The sequence below is a fragment of the Myxocyprinus asiaticus genome, chromosome 49, assembly GCF_019703515.2.
Source record: "Myxocyprinus asiaticus isolate MX2 ecotype Aquarium Trade chromosome 49, UBuf_Myxa_2, whole genome shotgun sequence".
NCBI classification, from domain to species: Eukaryota; Metazoa; Chordata; class Actinopteri; order Cypriniformes; family Catostomidae; genus Myxocyprinus; species Myxocyprinus asiaticus.
The window spans coordinates 182,030-205,000 of record NC_059392.1 but is presented as its reverse complement, the minus strand read 5'-3'; the positions used below and the strand labels follow the sequence as shown (position 1 = coordinate 205,000).

At 39.8% G+C, this 22,971-nt stretch overlaps 2 protein-coding genes across 3 annotated transcripts in view; both read left to right on the top strand.

The window, feature by feature from the left end:
- fblim1 (filamin binding LIM protein 1) overlaps positions 1–8,782 on the top strand; it is a 9,579-nt gene extending 797 nt beyond the window's left edge. The window contains exons 2-8 of one of the 2 annotated variants that reach the window (XM_051693247.1): positions 543–871; positions 1,033–1,139; positions 3,651–3,723; positions 3,838–4,007; positions 6,127–6,305; positions 6,652–6,767; positions 8,328–8,782. In XM_051693247.1, the coding sequence (XP_051549207.1) occupies positions 547–871; positions 1,033–1,139; positions 3,651–3,723; positions 3,838–4,007; positions 6,127–6,305; positions 6,652–6,767; positions 8,328–8,362 (1,005 nt within the window). In that variant the 5' untranslated portion in view covers positions 543–546 and the 3' untranslated portion in view covers positions 8,363–8,782. Of the gene's footprint in view, positions 1–542; positions 872–1,032; positions 1,140–3,650; positions 3,724–3,837; positions 4,008–6,126; positions 6,306–6,651; positions 6,773–8,327 lie in introns of both variants that reach the window. The other variant, XM_051693246.1, reaches the window with a different exon arrangement.
- A 261-nt stretch (positions 8,783–9,043) lies between these two features.
- Positions 9,044–22,971, top strand: part of LOC127438025 (msx2-interacting protein-like) — a 32,801-nt gene continuing 18,873 nt past the window's right edge. The window contains 3 exon segments of the mRNA XM_051693242.1: positions 9,044–9,278; positions 12,369–12,689; positions 22,112–22,597. Of these exon segments, the coding sequence (XP_051549202.1) occupies positions 9,196–9,278; positions 12,369–12,689; positions 22,112–22,597 (890 nt within the window). The 5' untranslated portion in view covers positions 9,044–9,195.

The following is a 22,971-nucleotide window of genomic DNA, read 5'->3' as shown; positions in this document are numbered from 1 at the left end:
TCCAAAAGGGGGCGTCACTTCCACTCACGGTTAGGGTTAAGAACAAGGTATACTTGTTTTGGCACCCGGCTGACACTCTTTTAGTACAGTCTATGGCCAGCACATGTGCAGACGACACGCACACACGAGGACCCCGTGCGGCTGTGCTGATTACGTAATTTGCGTCACACATACTGTGCGCGGAGAGATCAGCAACACGGACGCGCAAAGTATACTTTGGCCTTTAGGGAAAGGGTTGGGTAAGACAGTCCCTATATCTTTAATGGCACTATGGAACTCCCGCCCCTTTTTCGAGCAATGCCTGCAGTTATATTATTCTCAGATTTCCTGAACACTCCCCCATCTGCCATTGGTCAATCAAACAGATAGTCCCGCCCCAAATTCACAACATTGGTTGAGCCAGAAGTTAAAATCAAATAAACAGATGTTTTGAAAGCACCACACAGCCGCAGTATTTACAATCTTTAGGAAGTCAAACTACAAATGAATTACTTGGATAAGTATTTGGCAAAAAAATCTGAAGAGCGTTTAATGTGTTTCAGAATCATGGCGTCTGCAGCTCCTCAGAAGCGGATGGTTTCATCTGTTTTCATCACGCTAGCGTCTCCGTTCAGAGCGACCGTCACGCCGACGCCTCATGTGCACAGCAGCCCGACCCAAGACATGCAGCAGACCGCAGTACCGCTGCGCAGAACCTCCTCATCCTCATGCGCATCTGCTGCATCACAGGATGGACAGAGCTGCCCTCCCGCCCCCACGAGCCCCCTGTATGCCCAGTCACGCCCCTCTGCCGTGAACACCCAAACCACACCCACTGCACTGCACAACTCTGCCCCCTACAGGATGAACAACACAACACGCCAAACAGACGGTAATGACGCACTTTACGCAAGTACATCAAAGCAAGCGCTTCTAACGGGACAGCACGCTGGAAATGTGTTGGCTTAACATTCACATATAAGGATATTTCTGTCTTTATCATTAGTAGTAAAGATGTTTTGTTCAATGTTTTTTTTTATAATCGGTTACCAGTTGTTAACAGTTACCCTCCCCCTCCTCCTGCCCCTGATGACCTCTCTGTCCCACCTCCTAAACATGACCCCTATGACCCCCGAGGACCACCAGACGGCCCTGCAGAGGTGAGATTGATTAATGAACTTCCTGCATCACAAGTTTTAAACTTATCGTAACTGATTTTGCATCTGTAATGTGACATACACTATATTGCAAAAAGTATTCGCTCACCCATCCAAATAATTGAATTCAGGTGTTCCAATCACTTCCATGGCCACAGGTGTATAAAATGAAGCACCTAGGCATGCAGACTGCTTCTACAAACATTTGTGAAAGAATGGGCTGCTCTCAGGAGCTCAGTGAATTCCAGCGTGGTACTGTGATAGGATGCCACCTGTGCAACAAGTCCAGTAGTGAAATTTCCTCGCTACTAAATATTCCACAGTCAACTGTCAGTGGTATTATAACAAACTGGAAGCGATTGAGAATGATAGCAACTCAGCCACGAAGTGGTAGGCCACGTAAAATGACAGAGCGGGGTCAGCGGATGCTGAGGCGCATAGTGTGCAGAGGTCGCCAACTTTCTGCAGAGTCAATCGCTACAGACCTCCAAAGTTCATGTGGCCTTCAGATTAGCTCAAGAACAGTGCGTAGAGAGCTTCATGGAATGGGTTTTCATGGCCGAGCAGCTGCATCCAAGCCATACATCACCAAGTGCAATGCAAAGCGTCGGATGCAGTGGTGTAAAGCACGCCGCCACTGGACTCTAGAGCAGTGGAGACGCGTTCTCTGGAGTGATGAATCACGCTTCTCCATCTGGCAATCTGATGGACGAGTCTGGGGTTGGCGGTTGCCAGGAGAACGGTACTTGTCTGACTGCATTGTGCCAACTGTGAAGTTTGGTGGAGGGGGGATTATGGTGTGGGGTTGTTTTTCAGGAGCTGGGCTTGGCCCCTTAGTTCCAGTGAAAGGAACTCTGAATGCTTCAGCATACCAAGAGATTTTGGACAATTCCATGCTCCCAACTTTGTGAGAACAGTTTGGGGATGGCCCCTTCCTGTTCCAACATGACTGCGCACCAGTGCACAAAGCAAGGTACATAAAGACATGGATGAGTGAGTTTGGTGTGGAAGAACTTGACTGGCCTGCACAGAGTCCTGACCTCAACCGGATAGAGCACCTTTGGGATGAATTAGAGCGAAGACTGCGAGCCAGGCCTTCTCGTCCAACATCAGTGTCTGACCTCACAAATGCGCTTCTGGAAGAATAGTCAAAAATTCCCATAAACACACTCCTAAACCTTGTGGAAAGCCTTCCCAGAAGAGTTGAAGCTGTTATAGCTGCAAAGGGTGGGCCGACGTCATATTAAACCCTATGGATTAAGAATGGGATGTCACTTAAGTTCATATGCGTCTAAAGGCAGATGAGCGAATACTTTTGGCAATATAGTGTATTTCAGAGTATAACAGGATATTTAATGAGACAAAATAGTGTAAAGTGCTCTCTATATGACACATATGGGTGACATCATTAAAGTCTTTTCAGAGGTGGAGCAAGTTATTACATAAAAAAAAATCCCTTTTCCCCAATTTGGAATGCCCAATTCCCACTACTTAGTAGGTCCTTGTTGTGGCGCGGTTACTCACCTCAATCCGGGTGTCGGAGGACAAGTCTCAGTTGCCTCCACTTCCGAGACCGTCAATCCGTGCATCTTATCACGTGACATGTTGTGCATGACACCGCGGAGACTCACAGCATGTGGAGACTCATGCTACTCTCCACGATCCACCCACAACTTGCCACACGCCCCATTGAGAGCGAGAACCACTAATCACGACCACGAGGAGGTTACCCCATGTGACTCTACCCTCCCTAGCAACCGGGCCAATTTGGTTGCTTAGGAGACCTGGCTGGAGTCACTCAGCACCTGGATTCGAACTCACGACTCCAGGTGTGATAGTCAGCGTCAATACTCGCTGAGCGACCCAGGACCCAAGTTATTACATTTTTAAGAAAGATTGCTTTATTTCTTTAAAATAACCTGATGAATTGTGAAGAGAGAGAAGTAAATAGACTCTTTGATTTCATGTTGACTGGGATCAAAGCTGCTATCTCAATCCAAGTTAGCATCAAAATATATACAAATGTTCTCCTCCATAAACAAAAAAATCCTTTGTCACATTTTTAATGAGAATGGAGCATACTGCTGCGTTTGTTTTGTGAGAATTGTGTTCTCTGAAAACAGGAAGTGTAGCACAGGCTTATATTGGCAGTTCAGTTTGTCATGTTTAAGAAGCTCTTCATAATTTTCGTTTTTCTCAGTTTAAATTCAGCACAGCCACATGTGAATCATTCCAGTGTGTGTAATGACACTTTATTTCCAATTAATGGCTTAAGAATGTTTACAGAATAACAGACTTGCTTTCAAATACTCATTAATCTGCCTTACTGTTTTAAAGCTACTGTAAGGGATGCTAGCCATTTTAGCTAACGTCTGTGCTAAATGCATCCTGAACTTTTGTACCTTCAGTGTTATTTGTGTTTGTAAACATGTTGAATGATCAAATTTCCGCTCATAGACAAGCAAACATTTATGAGAATTTCCCTGTGAATCATTGAGTCATGTGTTTCTCCAGGTGAATAATGCATGTCATGCTGTAATGACAGCATATAAACTGAAGGACTCTTCTGCAGCACCTCATGGCAGCGGTGAGCTCAGAGCATTAGCAATATGTTATGATATATTACAAACCATGTGAAAGAACCATGCATTCATTCCTGAATCTTCTATTTAAAGTGTTTATGATTGTCTGTGTATCTCAGATGTTTGTGGATTCTGTCGTAAGCTGGTTGTGCTGTCTGAGCCTGCAATCGATGCGCTGAACCGCACGTACCATGCCGCGTGTTTTCAGTGCAGACAGTGTCACACGCCGCTGGCCGCTAAAATGTACTACAATAAATCTGGTATTCCACTGTGTGAGGACTGTTATCAGGTATCATGATCTACACTGTAAAAAATAACACTACTCAAAACAACTGAGGCATCTATTTGGATCAGCTTTTTGAATAATTTGAACTAAAAAAAATGAAGTTTGACATATTAGACTTTAGATGTTTTCAACATGTAACCTTTAGTAAATCCAACACAAATGTATCAACTTACAGGCCATTATTTTAAGTTATAAAGACAATATTTATCTTGTAGGGAACTTCTATTTCAAGTAATAATTACTTATTTTTTTCTGATGAGCTACACATATTATTAAATTAGTTACACTTGATTTTCAGATGGTTCCTAATGGAGCCTATTTATTATAAAACAAAAAATTACTCAACAAGTGTTTCAAAATAAATTCTAAATATTTATTCATTTTACAATGTTACAAAATTCATTACAACATTTCAACAAGAAAAAATGTGTAAATGAAACTAAGAGGCTGTTTTCAACATGCCAACAATTTATTCATTAGATAACACATACAATATATAATTATAAAAACTAATGATATTAAGTAGATTACTCAAAGTATCAAAGTAACAAATGTGGATTTATTTGTTGAAAATGTTTTTTTTATTTTTTTATTAAAATTACAGATTTCAAGCCTTTATATGATCTTATCCTCCTGAGACTCGAGTGTGACCGCTGTGTGTATTTTCCATTTCACTTTTTTAATAACTAGTAGCACCTAATAAACATGCTAAAATAAATAAATACATACAATTATAATCTAGAGCAAATAGTTTATGATGTGTCCAGGAGTGTTGATTATTCATGTTTGTGAGACGTTACAGACATTACATCATAAATTATCATAATTAATTCAGATTCAAAGTAATGTCCAGCATCATCCAATCACTGTCAATCATGTTAAAATAAAATGATACATTATAAATTCTGAATCTATGTACTGATTATCATTGTCACATGTCTGTCAAACATGTTGAGTGATCCAAACATCATCTGCAGCCTGAAACTGAACTTTTGATCAGATTTTAGGAGTGAATGCACTTAACTGCATAGAGAGCTATAGGATGCTCCCTTGCTCCCTATTTAGTGAATGACTTAACCTCCAGTGTGCTGTCTGTCTGCACTGGTCTCAGAACAGTTTGAAATGCACCTTATTTTCACCCTAACTCCATATAAAGTCTCTGAAAGACACATTTTCCAGCTTTTAGATGAATTCATTTATTCTCAATGTGATGATACACTGACAGTAAAAAGAGGATATTTAAATGAAAATGAGCCTATAGTCCACATACGTGGTCAGTGTGTTTAATAGTGTGCTGTTTCACGATAAATCGATGAAATTTCAAAAATAACATATCAGATGAAACTAGAGACTCTAATCTTTTGATTCAAACAGCTTTTAATGTAAAAACTTCATGAGGTTTCTTATCAGATGTAGTTTTGTTGGTGTTTCTCTCAAAGATAAACTCTGCTGTGGTCAGCGCCATGTTGTTTGGTCACATGACTGTGTGTTGATAGTTTAACCCTTTACTGACAGCACAGAGTCTCCTGAACTGAGATCAGTCAGTTTAAATTAAATTCTGCGCTGCATATAGCGAAGCCAAAACGTAATGTCCACGCATGTGGACGCGGGATCTCAGGAGGTTAAAGGGACTGTTCACCCAAAATGTTTTATTCTGTCATCATTTATTCACCCTAATGTCGTTCCAAACCCATATGATTTCTTCTGTGGAACACAAAATTAGATGTTTAGCAGAATTTTCCTGCTGCTCTTTTCTATACAATAGTTCATAATAACCACATCTGTCAAGCTCCAAAAATGACAGAAAACACCTTGAAAGTATATAAAAGTATCATAAAAATAGTCCACACTACTAGTGTGCTATTTTTCAAGTCTTCCAAAGCCATTTGATAGCTTTGTGTGACAAACAGACCTATTTATGACAATAAGTCCCAGCTCTCTAATCTTAATTATTCAAACTTGTTGTTTAAATGTTTTGAATTTTACACAAATGCAAGAAATGTAAGAGCTGCATGAGTTACTTAGAACAACATAAATGATGACTGTTACTTAAACATAATGTAGTTATATACATTATAATCACATCAAGTTCAGATGACTGATGAAGTGCTGTATACGACAGGCCAGTCTGGAGCCGTGCTGGGCGTGTGGTGATGTCATTAAAGATCATGTGATCCGAGCTCTGGAACGAGCCTATCACCCTCCATGCTTTGTGTGCACAACGTGCCGACAGCCAATCGGAGAGCAGAGGTTTGCACAGGGGGAAGTCGGAGAGGTTTACTGCCTACAGGACTACTACAGGTACAACCAGTGTGAAGAAACTTACATCTGAATTTAAATCAATACACAATATGTTTACAGTATATTCTTATAGTGTCAAAGAAAAATAATACTCAGGCTACTCAGGCTTTATTTTACACATTGCTGTCATGGCTGATCAATAGTTTGAAGAGAATATTGCTAAGCATGTTAGTTAACTTGTATAAATGTTTAAATCAACTTAATAATAACACATGTGGTAATAAGGACTGTAAAGAGATGGATCAATGAAGCAGAGCTGGAACTACAAGTATCTCTGTGTAAATTATGTTTCTGGTCTGAGTCTGCATTACACACTCTGTAACGTTGATTTTTATGTTTCCTGTAGGAAATACGCACCTCAGTGTAGTGTGTGTAGAGAGCTGATCATCCCGCAAGACGATGGAACAGACAGTTTTACTGTGGAGTGTTTGGGTCACTCGTATCATGAGGACTGTTATTGCTGTAAGGTATATACATTAATTCAAATTTATTTCAGCTTGCATATAGTCTCTCCGTGTGGTGCTTGTTAAAAATATGCAAAAGCACAGGCTTCCTGTAGCTCAACTGGTAGAACATGGCGCTAGCAACATGTAGGACATGGGTTCAATTCCTGGGGAACACACAAACTGATAAAAACATAAAAAAGTCACTTAGGATAAAAGTGTCTATACGTGAATACATTTAAATAAATGTAAATATTAGGACTGTCGATTTAATGCTTTAATTCAGTGAGACTATATAAAAATAAGACTATATAATTATGCATAACAATTATGCATATAAAAATGTATGCAATGAATCATGTCCCTGGACTGTAATAAGGAATATTCCTACCATATGAGAGCAACTCAAGTTTGAAGCACTCCGAATGCAGGGTTCTCGAGAATTGTTTTAAGAATCAAACTACGTTTAACTTGACACGTCAACCTAAAATCACTATTTATGACACGATGCAAGCAGAGTGAGACACTCCAGATAATCTGACGCTTGTGTACATTAAAGCTGCTGTAAGTGATTTGAGCCATTCTAGAATTTCTACAAGACTGAGCCGTTAGATTTGCCACGCCCCATTTGACTAAAACCCCGCCCTCCAAAGATACCAAATCATCTTTATTGAGACCTACATCATGCAGAAACGGTTGTTAAAAACAACAGCAGCAAAATAGCGCCCTCAACTGGCAACTGTTATGAACAACATGGCATAAAAATGCCATTAAGCCTTAATATTTCGCTGCAACTACAATACTATGAGAACGTGCTAAATGATTAACAGGTCGAAAGCCTTGTTGTCCGCAGGCACATTTTTGTTTGCTGTTTAGAGTCTAGAGCTGTCACAGAGACCGGTGAGATATCTCACGACACTTATTTAATATCTTTCATGGAGTAGGAAAATGTTTTGCATACATTTCCATGAAAAAAAATCACTTACAGCAGCTTTAATGTTTAATAATATGGAAATAAAAAATATATTGCCTTCTAAAGCCACTTTTTATATTGTCTTATCAATGCTTTACTCCCCTGCCACAATAATATGATGCATTTTAATGATCTGAATTATTATATTTATAATTATTTAAATATAACTCTAATTAATTAATTATTATATATTGAATTAATGTTATACAAGGACCTTTTGCAGCAAATTCAATTAATTAATCGGCATATTATGTAATTAATTAGATTAAAAAATTGTATCGATTGACAGCCCTAGTGAATATGTAAGAAATGTTTTTCCCTGATAGTCATTGGGTGAATGAGACCAATTGATATCCCAGGAAAAATATTAAATAAATTAATTACAGTATACAAAATGAAACATAGATGCACCACCCACAATCACATGATCATGAAGGGCAAAATTACTTTTATAAAATGACCATTGTTTGTACCCGACATTAACAGTTGTGTGTAAGGGCCCTTGGTAAAGGGATTCAGTTGCTCACTTTCATTAGAGTAATGCCCCCCCTTCTCAAGGGCACAAAAATGCCATCTGTCACAAAGGCTGTGTTCTCTCTCTTTCAGGTGTGTGGTGTACTTCTCTCTCCAGAGCCCAATGAACACGGCTGCCACCCACTGAACGGGCAGATCCTGTGTAAACCATGCCACCTCACACTGATCCAAACCGCACAGTGATAAATGAGTTTATATGACCACACAGATTGTATTAGAAACACAAACAATGCTGACGGTGAATTATGAGAACAAAGATTTGAATACAACCTTAGGCATATTATAAATACTTTTACTTTCTATTTTTATCATGTTTTCTGTGTAACTCCATTCCACTGATTTTATCTATGAATCAAACTTATTAACTGTAATATGATATCTTGCACTCTCTGATGTATTATGCACTAAAAAAAAAAACAAAAAAAAAAAAAAAACACCAACATTATTTGTCCATTGTAATAACCAATAGTATGCAAACACACCCTTATCCCATCAAAATAAACTAATATATGCAGTATTGTGCTCGACTGCTTGAATGTGTTAATTCTATTGTTACTGTAATATTTTAAAATAATATATATTTTCGTTTTGTCGTTTAATATTCCTATTTCATTTGCTTGGATATTTTTATTTTTTTTAGTGTTTAAATATTTAAAATATTCCAAAAGTAATTTAGTATGATATAATATCGGTTTTTTTAAAGGGTTAAAAGGAGTATTTTCATGAGATCGTGACACTCCTGAATGTCGCACACGCACGGGGGCGCGCAAGGTTGCGGTGCTCGCCCCCGACGGCTCCTCTCCACGCGCGACCCCGTACACGCACGCGAACGGCCGCGGGATCTGTTTCATCACGCGAGCTCACGGTGTTTTACCTCACGGGCAGAGATTAAACGACGCGAAAGCGCATATGTGCATGAACGGGATCCGGTCGACACAGGATGGTTCGGGAAACCAGACACCTCTGGGTGGGAAATTTACCCGAACATGTTCGCGAGGAGAAGATCGTGGAGCATTTTAAACGGTGAGCAGCGCGCGGCAAAATGGCGATGAAACCGAATTAAAACTGCCGAATTACTCCCTAAAGCGGGTTAACATGTACAAACACGCCAGTGCGGACTGAAATGAGCCGTCAGCTCACTAATATCATGATGTGAAGCGGTTAGCTGGTCTGCTGGTTAACTAATGACTGTTTCTCGACATGAAAACACGCATGAACACATGAATAACACATGTGTTCTGTGCTGTATGTTCGTGTGTGCTAACAGTGTTCGGACGGGCTGATCCGGTTTAACAACACTACAGTTTATATGTGTTCATTCTGTGAGACTTTAGATACGAATCCTTCATAAAAACACTGTTCGGTTCACTCATATAAACTTTATTAAACCGAATCGGTGTGAAAACGGCACGTTCAAACCGTTTCGAGTTTCATGCTGAAAATAACTCTGGATTTCATTTGGTTTGCATAAATGCGAATAATTGTGTGTTTGTTTAACCCTTGTGTGACCTTCGGGACATTTGTCTCATGTTTAGCCTGTGGAGCAAATACATGCTTTTCCCCTATTCTCTGTTTGCTGTATTATAGAGCACTGCAGGACAACTGAATAAATGATGCAGATAAAATTGTGTGTGTTGGTATGGATGTCAGAGTGTGTTTTGTATGTGTGTATTGAGAAATGTGTGTATGTGTGTTTGTGTAAAAAAACAACAGTGGCATTATGTAAACAAATTGGCATTTAAAGAGTTTAAATCCTGAAAATGAATATTTGGTAGTTATGATCAGGACTGATGTTGGTTAATAAAATTAACTCATTGAATGTGAAAAATAATATTAATATATAATATTTTATGGCAGTATTTTGATGTGGACATTTTTGTCCTCAAAGGATCTCTGAGTAACTTTAAATTGACATACAAGGGTTAAACTTCAGTATAATAATGTCAAAAACTGTATGTAATCGGGGGCTTGGGTAGCTCAGCAAGTATTGACACTGATTATCACCCCTGGAGTCGAGAGTTCAAATCCAGGGTGTGCTGAGTGACTCTAGCCAGGTCTCCTAAGCAACCAAATTGGCCCAGTTGCTAGGGAGGGTAGAGTCACATGGGGTAACCTCCTCGTGGTCACTATAATGTGGTTCGCTCTCGGTGGGGCGTGTGGTGAGTTGAGCGTGGATGCTGCAGAGAATAGCGTGAAGCCTCCACACGCGCTACGTCTCCACGGTAACGCGCTCAACAAGCCACGTGATAAGATGTGCGGATTGACGGTCTCAGACGCGGAGGCAACTGAGATTCGTCCTCCGCCACCCGGATTGAGGCGAATCACTACACGACCACGAGGACTTAGAACGCATTGGGTATTGGGCATTCCACATTGGGGAGAAAAAGGGGAGAAAAAACACGAATTAAAACTAAGAGAACAGTGTTTTTTTTAATAAAAAATTTTTCTCCCCAATATGGAATGCCCAATTCCCAATGCGCTCTAAGTCCTCGTGGTCGTGTAGTGACTCGCCTCAATCCGGGTGGCGGAGGACGAATCTCAGTTGCCTCCGCGTCTGAGACTGTCAATCCGCGCATCTTATCACGTGGCTTGTTGAGCGCGTTACCGTGGAGACGTAGCGCGTGTGGAGGCTTCACGCTATTCTCCACGGCATCCACGCACAACTCACCACACACCCCACCGAGAGCGAACCACATTATAGCGACCACGAGGAGGTTACACCATGTGACTCTACCCTCCCTAGCAACCGGGCCAATTTGGTTGCTTAGGAGACCTGACTGGAGTCACTCAGCATACCCTGTATTCAAACATGCAGCTTCAGGTGTGATAATCAGCGTCAATACTCGCTGAGCTACCCAATAGTGTTCGGTTTTAATATTCATTGTGAAATCGACATTAGATCTTTAATTAAACCTAAATTGTTTATTATGCATTTGGTATCTTGGTAATCTGTCTTAAGTTTCTGGATGTTCAAAAGTTAAATGTGTCCAATTTTTATGCCTTTTAAATGTCGGCACCGTAAATCCACGTGTCCTATTACATTAGTGGTACATTGATACAGTTGTGCTCAAAAGTTTGCATACCCTGGCAGAAATTGTGAAATTTTGACATTGATTTTGAAAATATGACTGATCATGCAAAAAACTGTCTTTTATTTAAGGATAGTGATCATATGAAGCCATTTATTATCACATAGTTGTTTGGCTCCTTTTTGAATCATAATGATAACAGAAATCACCCAAATGGCCCTGATCAAAAGTTTACACACCCTTGAATGTTTGGCCTTGTTACAGACACACAAGGTGACACACACAGGTTTAAATGGCAATTAAAGGTTAATTTCCCACACCTGTGGCCTTTTAAATTGCAATTAGTGTCTGTGTATAAATAGTCAATGAGTTTGTTAGCTCTCACGTGGATGCACTGAGCAGGCTAGACACTGAGCCATGGGGAGCAGAAAAGAACTGTCAAAAGACCTGCGTAACAAGGTAATGGAACTTAATAAAGATGGAAAAGGATATAAAAAGATATCCAAAGCCTTGAAAATGCCAGTCAGTGCTGTTCAATCACTTATTAAGAAGTGGAAAATTCAGGGATCTCTTGATACCAAGCCAAGGTCAGGTAGACCAAGAAAGATTTCAGCCACAACTGCCAGAAGAATTGTTCAGGATACAAAGAATAACCCACAGGTAACCTCAGGAGAAATACAGGCTGCTCTGGAAAAAGACGGTGTGGTTGTTTCAAGGAGCACAATACGACGATACTTGCACAAAAATGAGCTGCATGGTCGAGTTGCCAGAAAGAAGCCTTTACTGCACCAATGCCACAAAAAAGCCTGGTTACAATATGCCCTGACAACACCTTGACACGCCTCGCAGCTTCTGGCACACTTTATGGTCACAACCATAAGCGCTATGTTTGGAGAGGGGTCAACAAGTATTGTGCTCCTTGAAACAAACACACCGTCTTTTTCCAGAGCAGCCTGTATTTCTCCTGAGGTTACCTGTGGGGTTTTTCCTTTGTATCCTGTATTATTGGTGGACTGTTTTTTGGTCTGGTCATATATTGCCTGAAAATGTTTAACATTCACAGCGGATTTCCTGTTTCTCTCAGGTATGGGCGGGTGGAGAGCGTCAAGGTCCTGCGGAAGCGCGGTTCTGAGGGCGGTGTCGCAGCGTTCGTGGATTTTGTTGACATCAAAAGTGCTCAGAAGGCGCATAATGCCGTCAACAAAATGGGGGACAGAGACCTTCGTACCGATTACAATGAGCCAGGGTCAGTGCCCAGTGCCGTCCGGGGTCTGGAGGACAGCACCCCATCTAGCAGTCATGGAAGGGAGGTTACGGGGTTCTCGAGGGGCACCGTGGGGCCGGTATATGGACCTCCGGTATCTCTCCACACCAGAGAGGGGCGCTATGAACGCAGACTAGACGGGTAAGTGGACGCAGGCTCCCTCTGCACTACAGAGGGACCTTGGTGTCAGATAACAGAGGGTTGATATTGGGTTAAACACATGAGAATGAACCAGTTCCATTACAGATTCATAAGACCAGATTCTAGAGATCCCTCTTCATTCTCTGAGGCCTGACTTCGCAAACGGAATTATTAATCCTTGTCTATCATGTAAGAATGAGTGGATTAGATTGGTGTGTTCAAAATGTGGGATTACTGTGTGAGCCATATTGGATAACACCCCACTGGAAAATATCCTGGTCAGTTTGGATATTACGATGCCGGAGAACGGGTGAGTTTTGGATATTAGTCGTTCCCTGAAATGTCGGATATTACTCCTTGGATCGCGCGCTTTGGAAGTATATGCCAATAATGGATTAATCGCAAGATTTTTAATGGGAAAGTAGTTTCCAAGGTATCTAAAGTCTTTTATTCCCTTTTCATTTGCCTTGCACGATTCTCCCATCACTCATTTGGTCATTGTGCTAACTGTTTGTCATGGTCTGCCGTGGATGTGTATCACTACCGTGGATTAAGACGAAGCCAGAAAAACGCAAGACTCATAAAGGTCGCTGGATTTAGGACAGGATGTAAGTGAGGGTCCATGTGGAGTAAGTGTTTGATGTCAGGGCTCCATCATTTCCATTCGTTTTCACCACACATCATTCTTAGAGAGGGACATAAACATGAATCACGCAGAGCTGGAACCAGTGGATGTTTAACCGAAGCTTTGAAGACCAGAAGACCACATGGCTGGAATGAGGAAGATTCCTACCGCATAAAAATTGGATGTAAAATCGTGTTGGATGTAAAGGTGTAGATTTGCTGGATTACCTGATCTAATGTGGATGTACACGTTCGGATGGGCGGATGAACTTTAGATGTCATGGAAGCTTCTTCCTTTCAGGAATTTCCAGAAGTCTTCCTGAATGTGTTCTCTGAGGAACTAATACATGGAATACAGACTGGAATTACAGACTTGTTTTTTTGCCAACTTACTACACTGAAGCTGAATTTCTTTCCCCCCGCCCCATTGAGTGTACAGCCTTGAGATTGGTGTTTGGATTATTCCTCACGCTACCACTGGAAAACTGCATTTTAGAGAATATCCTGAGTCAGGAATATATATTTTTTAGCAGATCTTGAGTACATTACAGTCTATGGATCGCCTCTGCCGACGCAGCCCTATTTCACCTGACGGATGAAGATTTTTTTTTATTTTTTGCACAATGGGAATCAGGACTTTATCCTCTGTTTTTCCAAGCACCGCATTTCGGCGTCAGTGTTTTTGGCTCACACAAAATTCCTCCTATATTGTATTGGGAATATGTAGGGTCAGTTACTGCTCTCAAAAGGTTGGTATTGCGTTGCATTATGCATCTCTGTGCTTTCTCTCTCTTACCTAGACATGCACCCTGTCTCTTAACCCCTGTGATTCACTAACCTGTAGTTAAATGACATCTTTTAGCTAGTCGCTTGTGTTATTAACCCTTCTGTCCCTCTGTACGTCTGTCTCGGAGCGCTTTCCTGCTTCTGGTTTTGTACTTGTTCTTCAATCCTGTTTAATTTCCCGCTTCAGGAGTCATTATTCAGCATGGTTGATCAGATTATTAAAGTACAGATTGTTTTATCAACAGTTTTGTTTCCTTTTTCATCCCGTTGGCAGATGGCAGTTTATTCATATGGTCAACTGTTAAGGCCGTTGCACAACAAACACTACTTTTTGCCGCGAATCCTCGCCGTGATTAACATTTTGAAACGAAACGATGGATTCTTGTGAGGTTTATTCACTCTTGGAGTGAACATTCATACGTCAACAAAGCTAGGTTTTTTTTTGCCCACCGATAAAATGCCCTGACCAATAAAATATGAGCTTTGGATCACGTGTCATGAGCTCTGCAGTTACCAAAACTAGCATTTAGAAAGCTGAAGGAACTTCAGGAAGAAATCCTGAGTATTTTTCATTTGTATCAAATTCCTTAAAAACATTGGGTTGGGGGGGCCTGGGTATCTCAGTGAGTATTGACGATGACTATCACCCCTGGAGTCGCGAGTTCAAATACAGGGTGTGCTGAGTGACTCCAGTCAGGTCTCCTAAGCAACCAAATTGGCCCGGTTGCTAGGGAGGGTAGAGTCACACAGGGTAATCTCCTCGTGGTCGTGATTAGTGGTTCTCGCTCTCAATGGGGCGTGTGGTGAGTTGTGTGTGGATCGTGGAGAGTAGCATGAGCCTCCACATGCTGTGAGTCTCCACGGTGTCATGCACAACGAGTCACGTGATAAGATGCGCGGATTGACGGTCTCAGAAGCGGAGGCAACTGAGACTTGTCCTCCGCCACCCAGATTTAGGTGAGTAACCGCACCACCACGAGGACCTACTAAGCAGTGGGAATTGGCCATTCCAAATTGGGAGAAGAAAAAAAAAGCAAACACTGGGTTGGGTTCTCTTAACATGTAAATGATATTGCTGTATCACTGCCTTGCATCCCCTTTAAAAAAAACTCTCTGACCTTGGATTGTCTTCATAATGAATATTATATATTGCTGTATTCTTGATTCTATTCTTTTGCATTTCATCTTATGTGATTATCTTAAGTCTATATCTATATATATATATATATATATATATATATTCACAGCTCTGAAAAAAAAATTAAGAGACCACTGCAAAATGTTCAGTTTCTCTGGATTTACTATTTATAGGTGTGTGTTCGAGTAAAATGAACATGTTTGTTTTATTCTATAAAGTACTGACAACATTTCTCCCAAATAAAAATATTGTCATTTAGAACATTTATTTGCAGAAAATGACAACATTTCATGCTACTAGTCTTTCACATTGCTGTTGGGTGACTTTATGCCACTCCTGGCGCAAAGCAGCTCATCTTTGTTTGGTGGTTGTGGACATCCATCTTCCTCAAGATCATCACCGATCCTCCACCTGATCATCTAATGGCTAGACGGAGACCTGGAGAGACCTTCAAGCCACAGTATCTCACACCCACTGTGAAATTTGGTGGAGGATCGGTGATGATCTAGGGGTGCTTCAGCAAGGCTGGAATCGGGCAGATTCATCCACCGGATCAAGACCCTGTCATGACCAGCCTAATTTCCAGACCTGATCCCCATTGAAAACCTCTGGAATGTGATCAAGAGGAAGATGGATGTCCACAAGCCATCAAACAAAGCTGAGCTGCTTGAATTTTTGTGCCAGGAGTGGCATGAAAGAGCATGCCAAGACACATGAAAGCTGTGATTGAAAATCAGGGTTATTCCACCAAATATTGATTTCTGAACTCTTCCTAAGTTGAAACATCAGTATTGTGTTGTTTAAAAATTAATATGAACTTGTTTTCTTTGCATTATTCGAGGTCTGAAAACATTGCATCTTTTTTTGTTATTTTGACCAGTTGTCATTTTCTGCAAATAAATGCTCTAAATGACAATATTTTTATGTGGAATTTGGGAGAAATGTTGTCAGTACTTTATAGAATAAAACAAAAATATTCATTTTACTCAAACACATACATTTGAAGTCAGAAGTTTACATACACTTAGGTTGAAGTCATTAAAACTATTTTTTTTAATCACTCCACAGATTTCATATTAGCAAACTATAGTTTTGGCGAGTCGTTTAGGACATCTACTTTGTGCATGACACGAGTAATTTTTCCAACAATTGTTTACAGACCGATTGTTTCACTTTTAATTGACTATATCACAATTCCAGTGGGTCAGAAGTTTACATACACTAAGTTAACTGTGCCTTTAAGCAGCTTGGAAAATTCCAGAAAATGATGTCAAGCCTTTAGACAATTAGGCAGATAGCTTCTGATAGGAGGTGTACTGAATTGGAGGTGTACCTGTGGATGTATTTTAAGGTTCAAACTCAGTGCCTCTTTGCTTGACATCATGGGAAAATCTAAAGAAATCAGCCAAGACCTCAGAAACAAAATTGTGGACCTCCATAAGTCTGGTTCATCCTTGGGAGCAATTTCCAAACACCTGAAGGTACCACGTTCATCTGTACAAACAATAGTACGCAAGTATAAACACCATGGGACCACACAGCCATCATACCGCTCAGGAAGGAGACGCATTCTGTCTCCTAGAGATGAACGTAGTTCAAAAGTGCAAATCAATCCCAGAACAACAGCAAAGGACCTTGTGAAGATGCTGGAGGAAACAGGTAGACAAGTATCTATATCCACAGTAAAACGAGTCCTATATCGACATAACCTGAAAGGCTGCTCAGCAAGGAAGAAGCCACTGCTCCAAAACCACCATAAAAAAGCCAGACTACAGTTTGCAAGTGCACATGGGGACAAAGATCTTATTTTTTTGGAGAAATGTCCTCTTGTCTAATGAAACAAAATTTTTACTGTTTGGCCATAATGACCATCATTATGTTTGGAGGAAAAAGGGTGAGGCTTGCAAGCTGAAGAACACCATCCCAACCGTGAAGCATGGGGGTGGCAGCATCATGTTGTGGGGGTGCTTTGCTGCAGGAGGGACTGGTGCACTTCACAAAATAGATGTCATCATGAGGAAGGAAAATGATGTGGATATATTGAAGCATGATCTCAAGACATCAGACAGGAAGTTAAAGCTCGGTCGCAAATGGGTCTTCCAAATGGACAATGACCCCAAGCATACCTCCAAAGTTGTGGCAAAATGGCTTAAAGCACAACAAAGTCAAGGTATTGGAGTGTCCATCACAAAGCCCTGACCTCAATCTGATAGAACATTTGTGGGCAGAACTGAAAAAGCGTGTGTGAGCAAGGAGACCTACAAACCTGACTCCGTTACACCAGTTCTGTCTGGAGGAATGGGACAAAATTCCAGCAACTTATTGTGAGAAGCTTGTGGAAGGATACCCAAAACATTTGACCCAAGTTAAACAATTTAAAGGCAATGTTACCAAATACTAACAAAGTGTATGTAAACTTCTGACCCACTGGGAATGTGATGAAAGAAATAAAAGCTGAAATAAATCATTCTCTCTACTATTATTCTGACATTTCACATTCTTAAAATAAAGTAGTGATCCTAACTGACCTAAGACAGGGAATGTTTTCTACGATTAAATGTCAGGAATTGTGAAAAACTGAGTTTAAATGGATTTGGCTAAGGTGTATGTAAACTTCTGACTTCAGCTGTACCTATAAATGGTAAATCCAGAGAAACTGATCATTTTGCAGTGGTCTCTTAATTTTTTCTATAAAGGAAACACCCCGGCGTTATATCTTTAATGCATCCTTTATTAAAGTTCAAATAATAAGGAAGTGGTTTGTATAAATAAGCAAAAACTAGGTCACGTGAAAAACAGCGTGAGAGAGTTTCAAACTTCTCCCGGCTGATACACTGTCTCGCTGTCACTGTCACGAGGAGGTTATCCCATGTGACTCTACCCTCCCTAGCAACCGGGCCAATTTGGTTGCTTGGGAGACCTGGCTGGAGTCACTCAGCACGCCCTGGATTCAAACTCACGACTCCAGGTGTGATAATCAGCGACAATACTCGCTGAGATACCCAGGCCCCTGTAAATGTTTATTCTTAAGGATTTTTAGATAATTTTAAATGGAAAACAAGAGAAAAACACTTGATGATGATAATAGGATTTTTTGCAGTGATTTTTAAAAATGTATTAAACAGTAAAAATCCAAGTATTTTTTCCCTTTAATTCAGTGAATGTCATTTAGAGGTATTTTTAAAAGATGATTTTGTCCCCTTTATTGTTAAGCATGTTTAATACAACCCTTTAAGTCAGGCACAAGCTGAATAATCGGGTAAGAGCTAATGATTAATCGTTGCAATAATCGCGAATAGTTGAATAATCGTTCTAATAATCGGTAGATTAATCGATTATCAAAACAATCATTAGTTGCAGCCCTATTTTATATATTATGATGCATAGTAGCTAAAGAAAAGCATTATTCACCTTCAAATATATTTACTAAAACATTTTTTGTAAATAAACAAGGTGTGCAAAAACAAATTTTTTGATAATCCGGTTGAATGCGTGATACTAAATTATTACTGTGGGACCCAGTTAGGTTTATTTTTAATATTTAATTGTCATTATTATTTTGAGAATTAGATTTGTTTTATTTAAAATATATTTCTTCCGTATTTACTTCAGCTGGAGCTTTTATTTTGACACTTTGTGTGTAGTTTACAATGCTCCGCATCTGAAGCGCTGTTGTCCACTCTTTTGTGTTATACGCTGCCGCCTTTGTAGATTTGTATAATTTGTAGCGGTTACGAATGTTTGATCATTCCGTACTTTATAGAGCTCCACGATTCTGGATAAAGATTATTTTTTTTCTTAGAATAAAGATCACGATTCTGAAGAAAATGCTTATTTCAGTGATGTACAAAACCTGGACATAAGGGTATTAAACAAAGTAACGTAATTTACTAGAGGTTCTGACAAAATGTCCTCTGCTTCAATCTGTGCAAAAATGCAATAAATTTGTAAATCAAATATATAAATGTAAAATGTCAAGTCCACAAGAGGATGCAACGAATACATTACAAACCAAACAGGACCTTGTGATTATTGCTGAAAAAATCCTGTTAAAAAACTGCGTAAATAAATGATTTAACCTGTTTCTCACATGCTAAGTAAAAAACGAGCAGAAAAAAGCTTCATTAACAGTTCTATGTTAATTTGGTGTTGCACTATGTATGCAATAAAACACTTATTTTACAGAAGTTAAAAAAATATATGAACAATTTAAATTAAATCAATGAGGCCTTCAGTGTTTCTCTTGTAAAACTTGCTTTAAGCTTTTAAAGGAATTATTCAAGAGCCAGTAATTAAATAAAGAACAGAGTAAACAGTGCTTTAAGTGTTTCAGCAACAGTAGCAATTAAACATTAAAAAATTATAATAAAGCATTAAAAAATGTAATTTAATGCAAAACCAAACTACTTAAATACTTGACACTCTTTACTGTGTGACAGATATACATTAACACCCATTCTGAAGCGTACGCAGACTCTGTTTATCTGCCTTTTATCGCAGCCCAATGCAGTTTTATAATCACATATGACCATATTGCCATTTTGATGTTATTTTGATTAATTGAGCTGCCCAGAAGGAATAGTAAAATTAGTCTACTGATGCACTCTTTACGAAACTTTATGGCCAAATAAAAAGCACATTAAAATCATCACGATATTCACGTTATTGCTTTATTTTATTTTGTCAGCCAAATTATCGTATTAATATCGTGAATATTCAATATATCGCCCAGCCCTATACACCTGTATAGAGGTCGACCGATAGTGGATTGTGCCGATGGTGGTGGAAAAGGCAGATAACCGATTAATCGGTCGATTCGTTTTTTTTAAATTTTTTATCGATTTATAGAATGATGAAACATTTCTTAGTCTTTCCTTAATATGACTGGCACAAACCAAGAGTCCAAAATGAATAAAATCACAAAAGCAGTTTAGTGTGCAACCAAAGTCCCAATAATAACTAGAAAAATTCAGATTTGGTGTATAATGCTGGACTTTTAACTATAAACAAGGCTGAAATACACCGGACACTTGGCTCTGTTACAGTGCTCTATATGTTAGTAATGACCAAATGAAGCTTTTTATAGCCTATATATTCACCAGATGAAGAGTTTTGTGTGTATATATATATATATATATATGTCTTGTTGATGAGAGAGGTCAACAGAGAATGACCAGACTGGTTTGAACTGATAAAGTCTACAGTAACTCAGATAACCACTCTGTACAATTGTGTTGAAGAACATCATCTCTGAATATGTCAAACCTTAAGGCGGATGGGCTACAACAGCAGAAGACCACGTCAGGCACTTTATTAGGACCATAGTGTTCATAATAAAGTGCTCAGTGAGTGTGTATTGCGGCATCTTTATGGATCTTAAGTGTTTTTCTTCACATAATATTTATTCTCTTGCTGTGACTGTGTACACTAAGTATGTAATCGTTATTGCTGTGATCGTTAACAATCATTAACAGCTGTTTTGTCATTGCCAGTAAAATATCTAATAATGGGTGAGATAGAAGATGGGTTTTGTGTTTAGATGTTATCACGTTTAATTCTTAACATGCAAGGTTTTAAAGGTGTTATATGTCATTTACTGTACTAAATCATAAAATGACCTTAATATGTCATTAGAGAATTAGGAACCAATAGTATTTCGACACCGCCGGGTTGCCAGATTTGAACGAGTTTTCAGGTAAACAACTGCGTGCTGCAGTCATGGAAGCCAGCAAATGAACTGGATCAGAGATAACAGATTCCACTCGACCTAAAAAGCCTCGCCATCCGTCTAAAAACCACCATGACCAGAGGTGTAGTAAAACAAGGATAAATACTGGACAGCTTAAAGCCCAGAAATCCTTTAAATCGGATGCTGAGTTGGCTAATTTGCGGGTCAACATTCTGGCAACGCGCTTGAGCTTCGAGTCTGGGGCGGGGCTTTATTTTATGTTTATTTTATTGATCTTCTATATAGAACTGACTCGCTTGTCTTCTGTATTGTAATTCAGTGGTAGTTATTTCTTCTCATCCTTAATGGGTGAAAGGCAGTCCAGCTGAAAGGTGCTTTACGCCATTGTGAAATTGCTAGGTAGACCGATATATGTTGCTTTTTGGAACGATCTGTTATCGGCAAAAATCTGTGTTAGTTTTTTATTCGGCATTTCAAATAAGATTACCCGGTGTATTTTGGGCTTGTTTATACTTAAAAGTCCCACATTATGCACATCATCTTCTTTTTTCTGGTATTTATTGGGTTTTTGGATGAACAAAAAACTGCATCTGGTATTCTATTCATTTTGGACACTTTGTCATTACCTGCCGTAGAAAAGAAAGAATGTTTTTTTTTTTTTTTACATTATATAAATTGATTCTTAAAACTATTGGCTGATTAAACGATTATCGGTCTTTCCCACCACTTTAGTACTGGCAAAATCCACCATCGGTCGACCTCTACTAATGATGATCATTCACCTCGCTTTTAATGTGAAAGGGCCGTTTGTCTGCGATTTAGTTTCTTGTTATCGCGTCGCCTCAGGTGTGCAAAGGCCTTAATAATATCAAAACCAGGTTTAAACGTTGAAAACTTGTTGTAATAGTTGTATGATTCAGCGAAATAGGCCCTCACCATCGTTCAGTAAACCAGGCTTCTCATAAAGACCTACTTGTTGTAATCTATTTTTTCTCAAATTGTGGTATCCCAAACTCCCCCAACCTGGCCCAGTAGAAAAACGTTGATTTAAAGTGTTGAAAGGCATATTTACTCCTTTGGTATAAATCAATGAGATGTGATTTACTTGATGGTTATAATGTCAAAGGTTCGATTCTAAGTTTGTGTATTCCCTCTTTCTGTCGTCTCTTTCTGTCTCTCTCACAGCAGCTCTGACAGTCGGGATCGTGCATATGAACACAGTCCGTACGGACATCATGAACGTGGAGGCACGTTTGACAGGCCGCGGCATTACAACACAGACTATTATCGGGACCGCTCTGTGTTTACGTCTGGGGTCAGCTCGAGCCCGGTAGCAAGCACTATTAGCGGTGGCTTTGACACTACAGAGACTCATTTTGAGTCTCGAATTCGTGACCCTTTCTCCTTGTCCAGTTCTGCTCGGCGTGACCCTTACCGCGATGACCGGGGTCGGCGTACGGATCGGACGTACCACCATCGGAGGAGTCGGTCCTCACATTCTTCCCATTCACGGCATCCATCACCCCAGAGGAGTGCAGGACAGACACCTAAAGCCCCGCACTCCCCAAAAAGAGCCCCAGTTTCTCCTGGACGATGCCCACGGTCACGATCAGGCAGCCCGTCGTCAAGCTCCGATTCAGTCAGCAGCACCAGCAGCACTGGAAGTGGCAGGTAACGCTGATCCTTATTTTAAATGAGGTTGACAACTTTTGGAATATTTACAGACCCTGTTTTTTGTGATTTCCTTATTTTCTAGCAATACATTAACAATTTAATTTATAAAGCTGGGTAAAAATATCAGTTTACTGATTAATCGCGGCCTTCATCTTTTACTGTATGCCAGGGGTGATCAATAAATCGATCAATTACAAGACGACCACTGATTGATCACCTTATCAGGCTCAAAAGTAAAGAGCAGAGAGAGAGAGAGAAACTACACAACGAAGTTTGAAACTTAGAAAAACACATCTTGAATTGTTTATATGGAAGGAATATTCCTTATTACAGGAAATGATTAATTGCGTTATTTTTTAGATAATTGCACT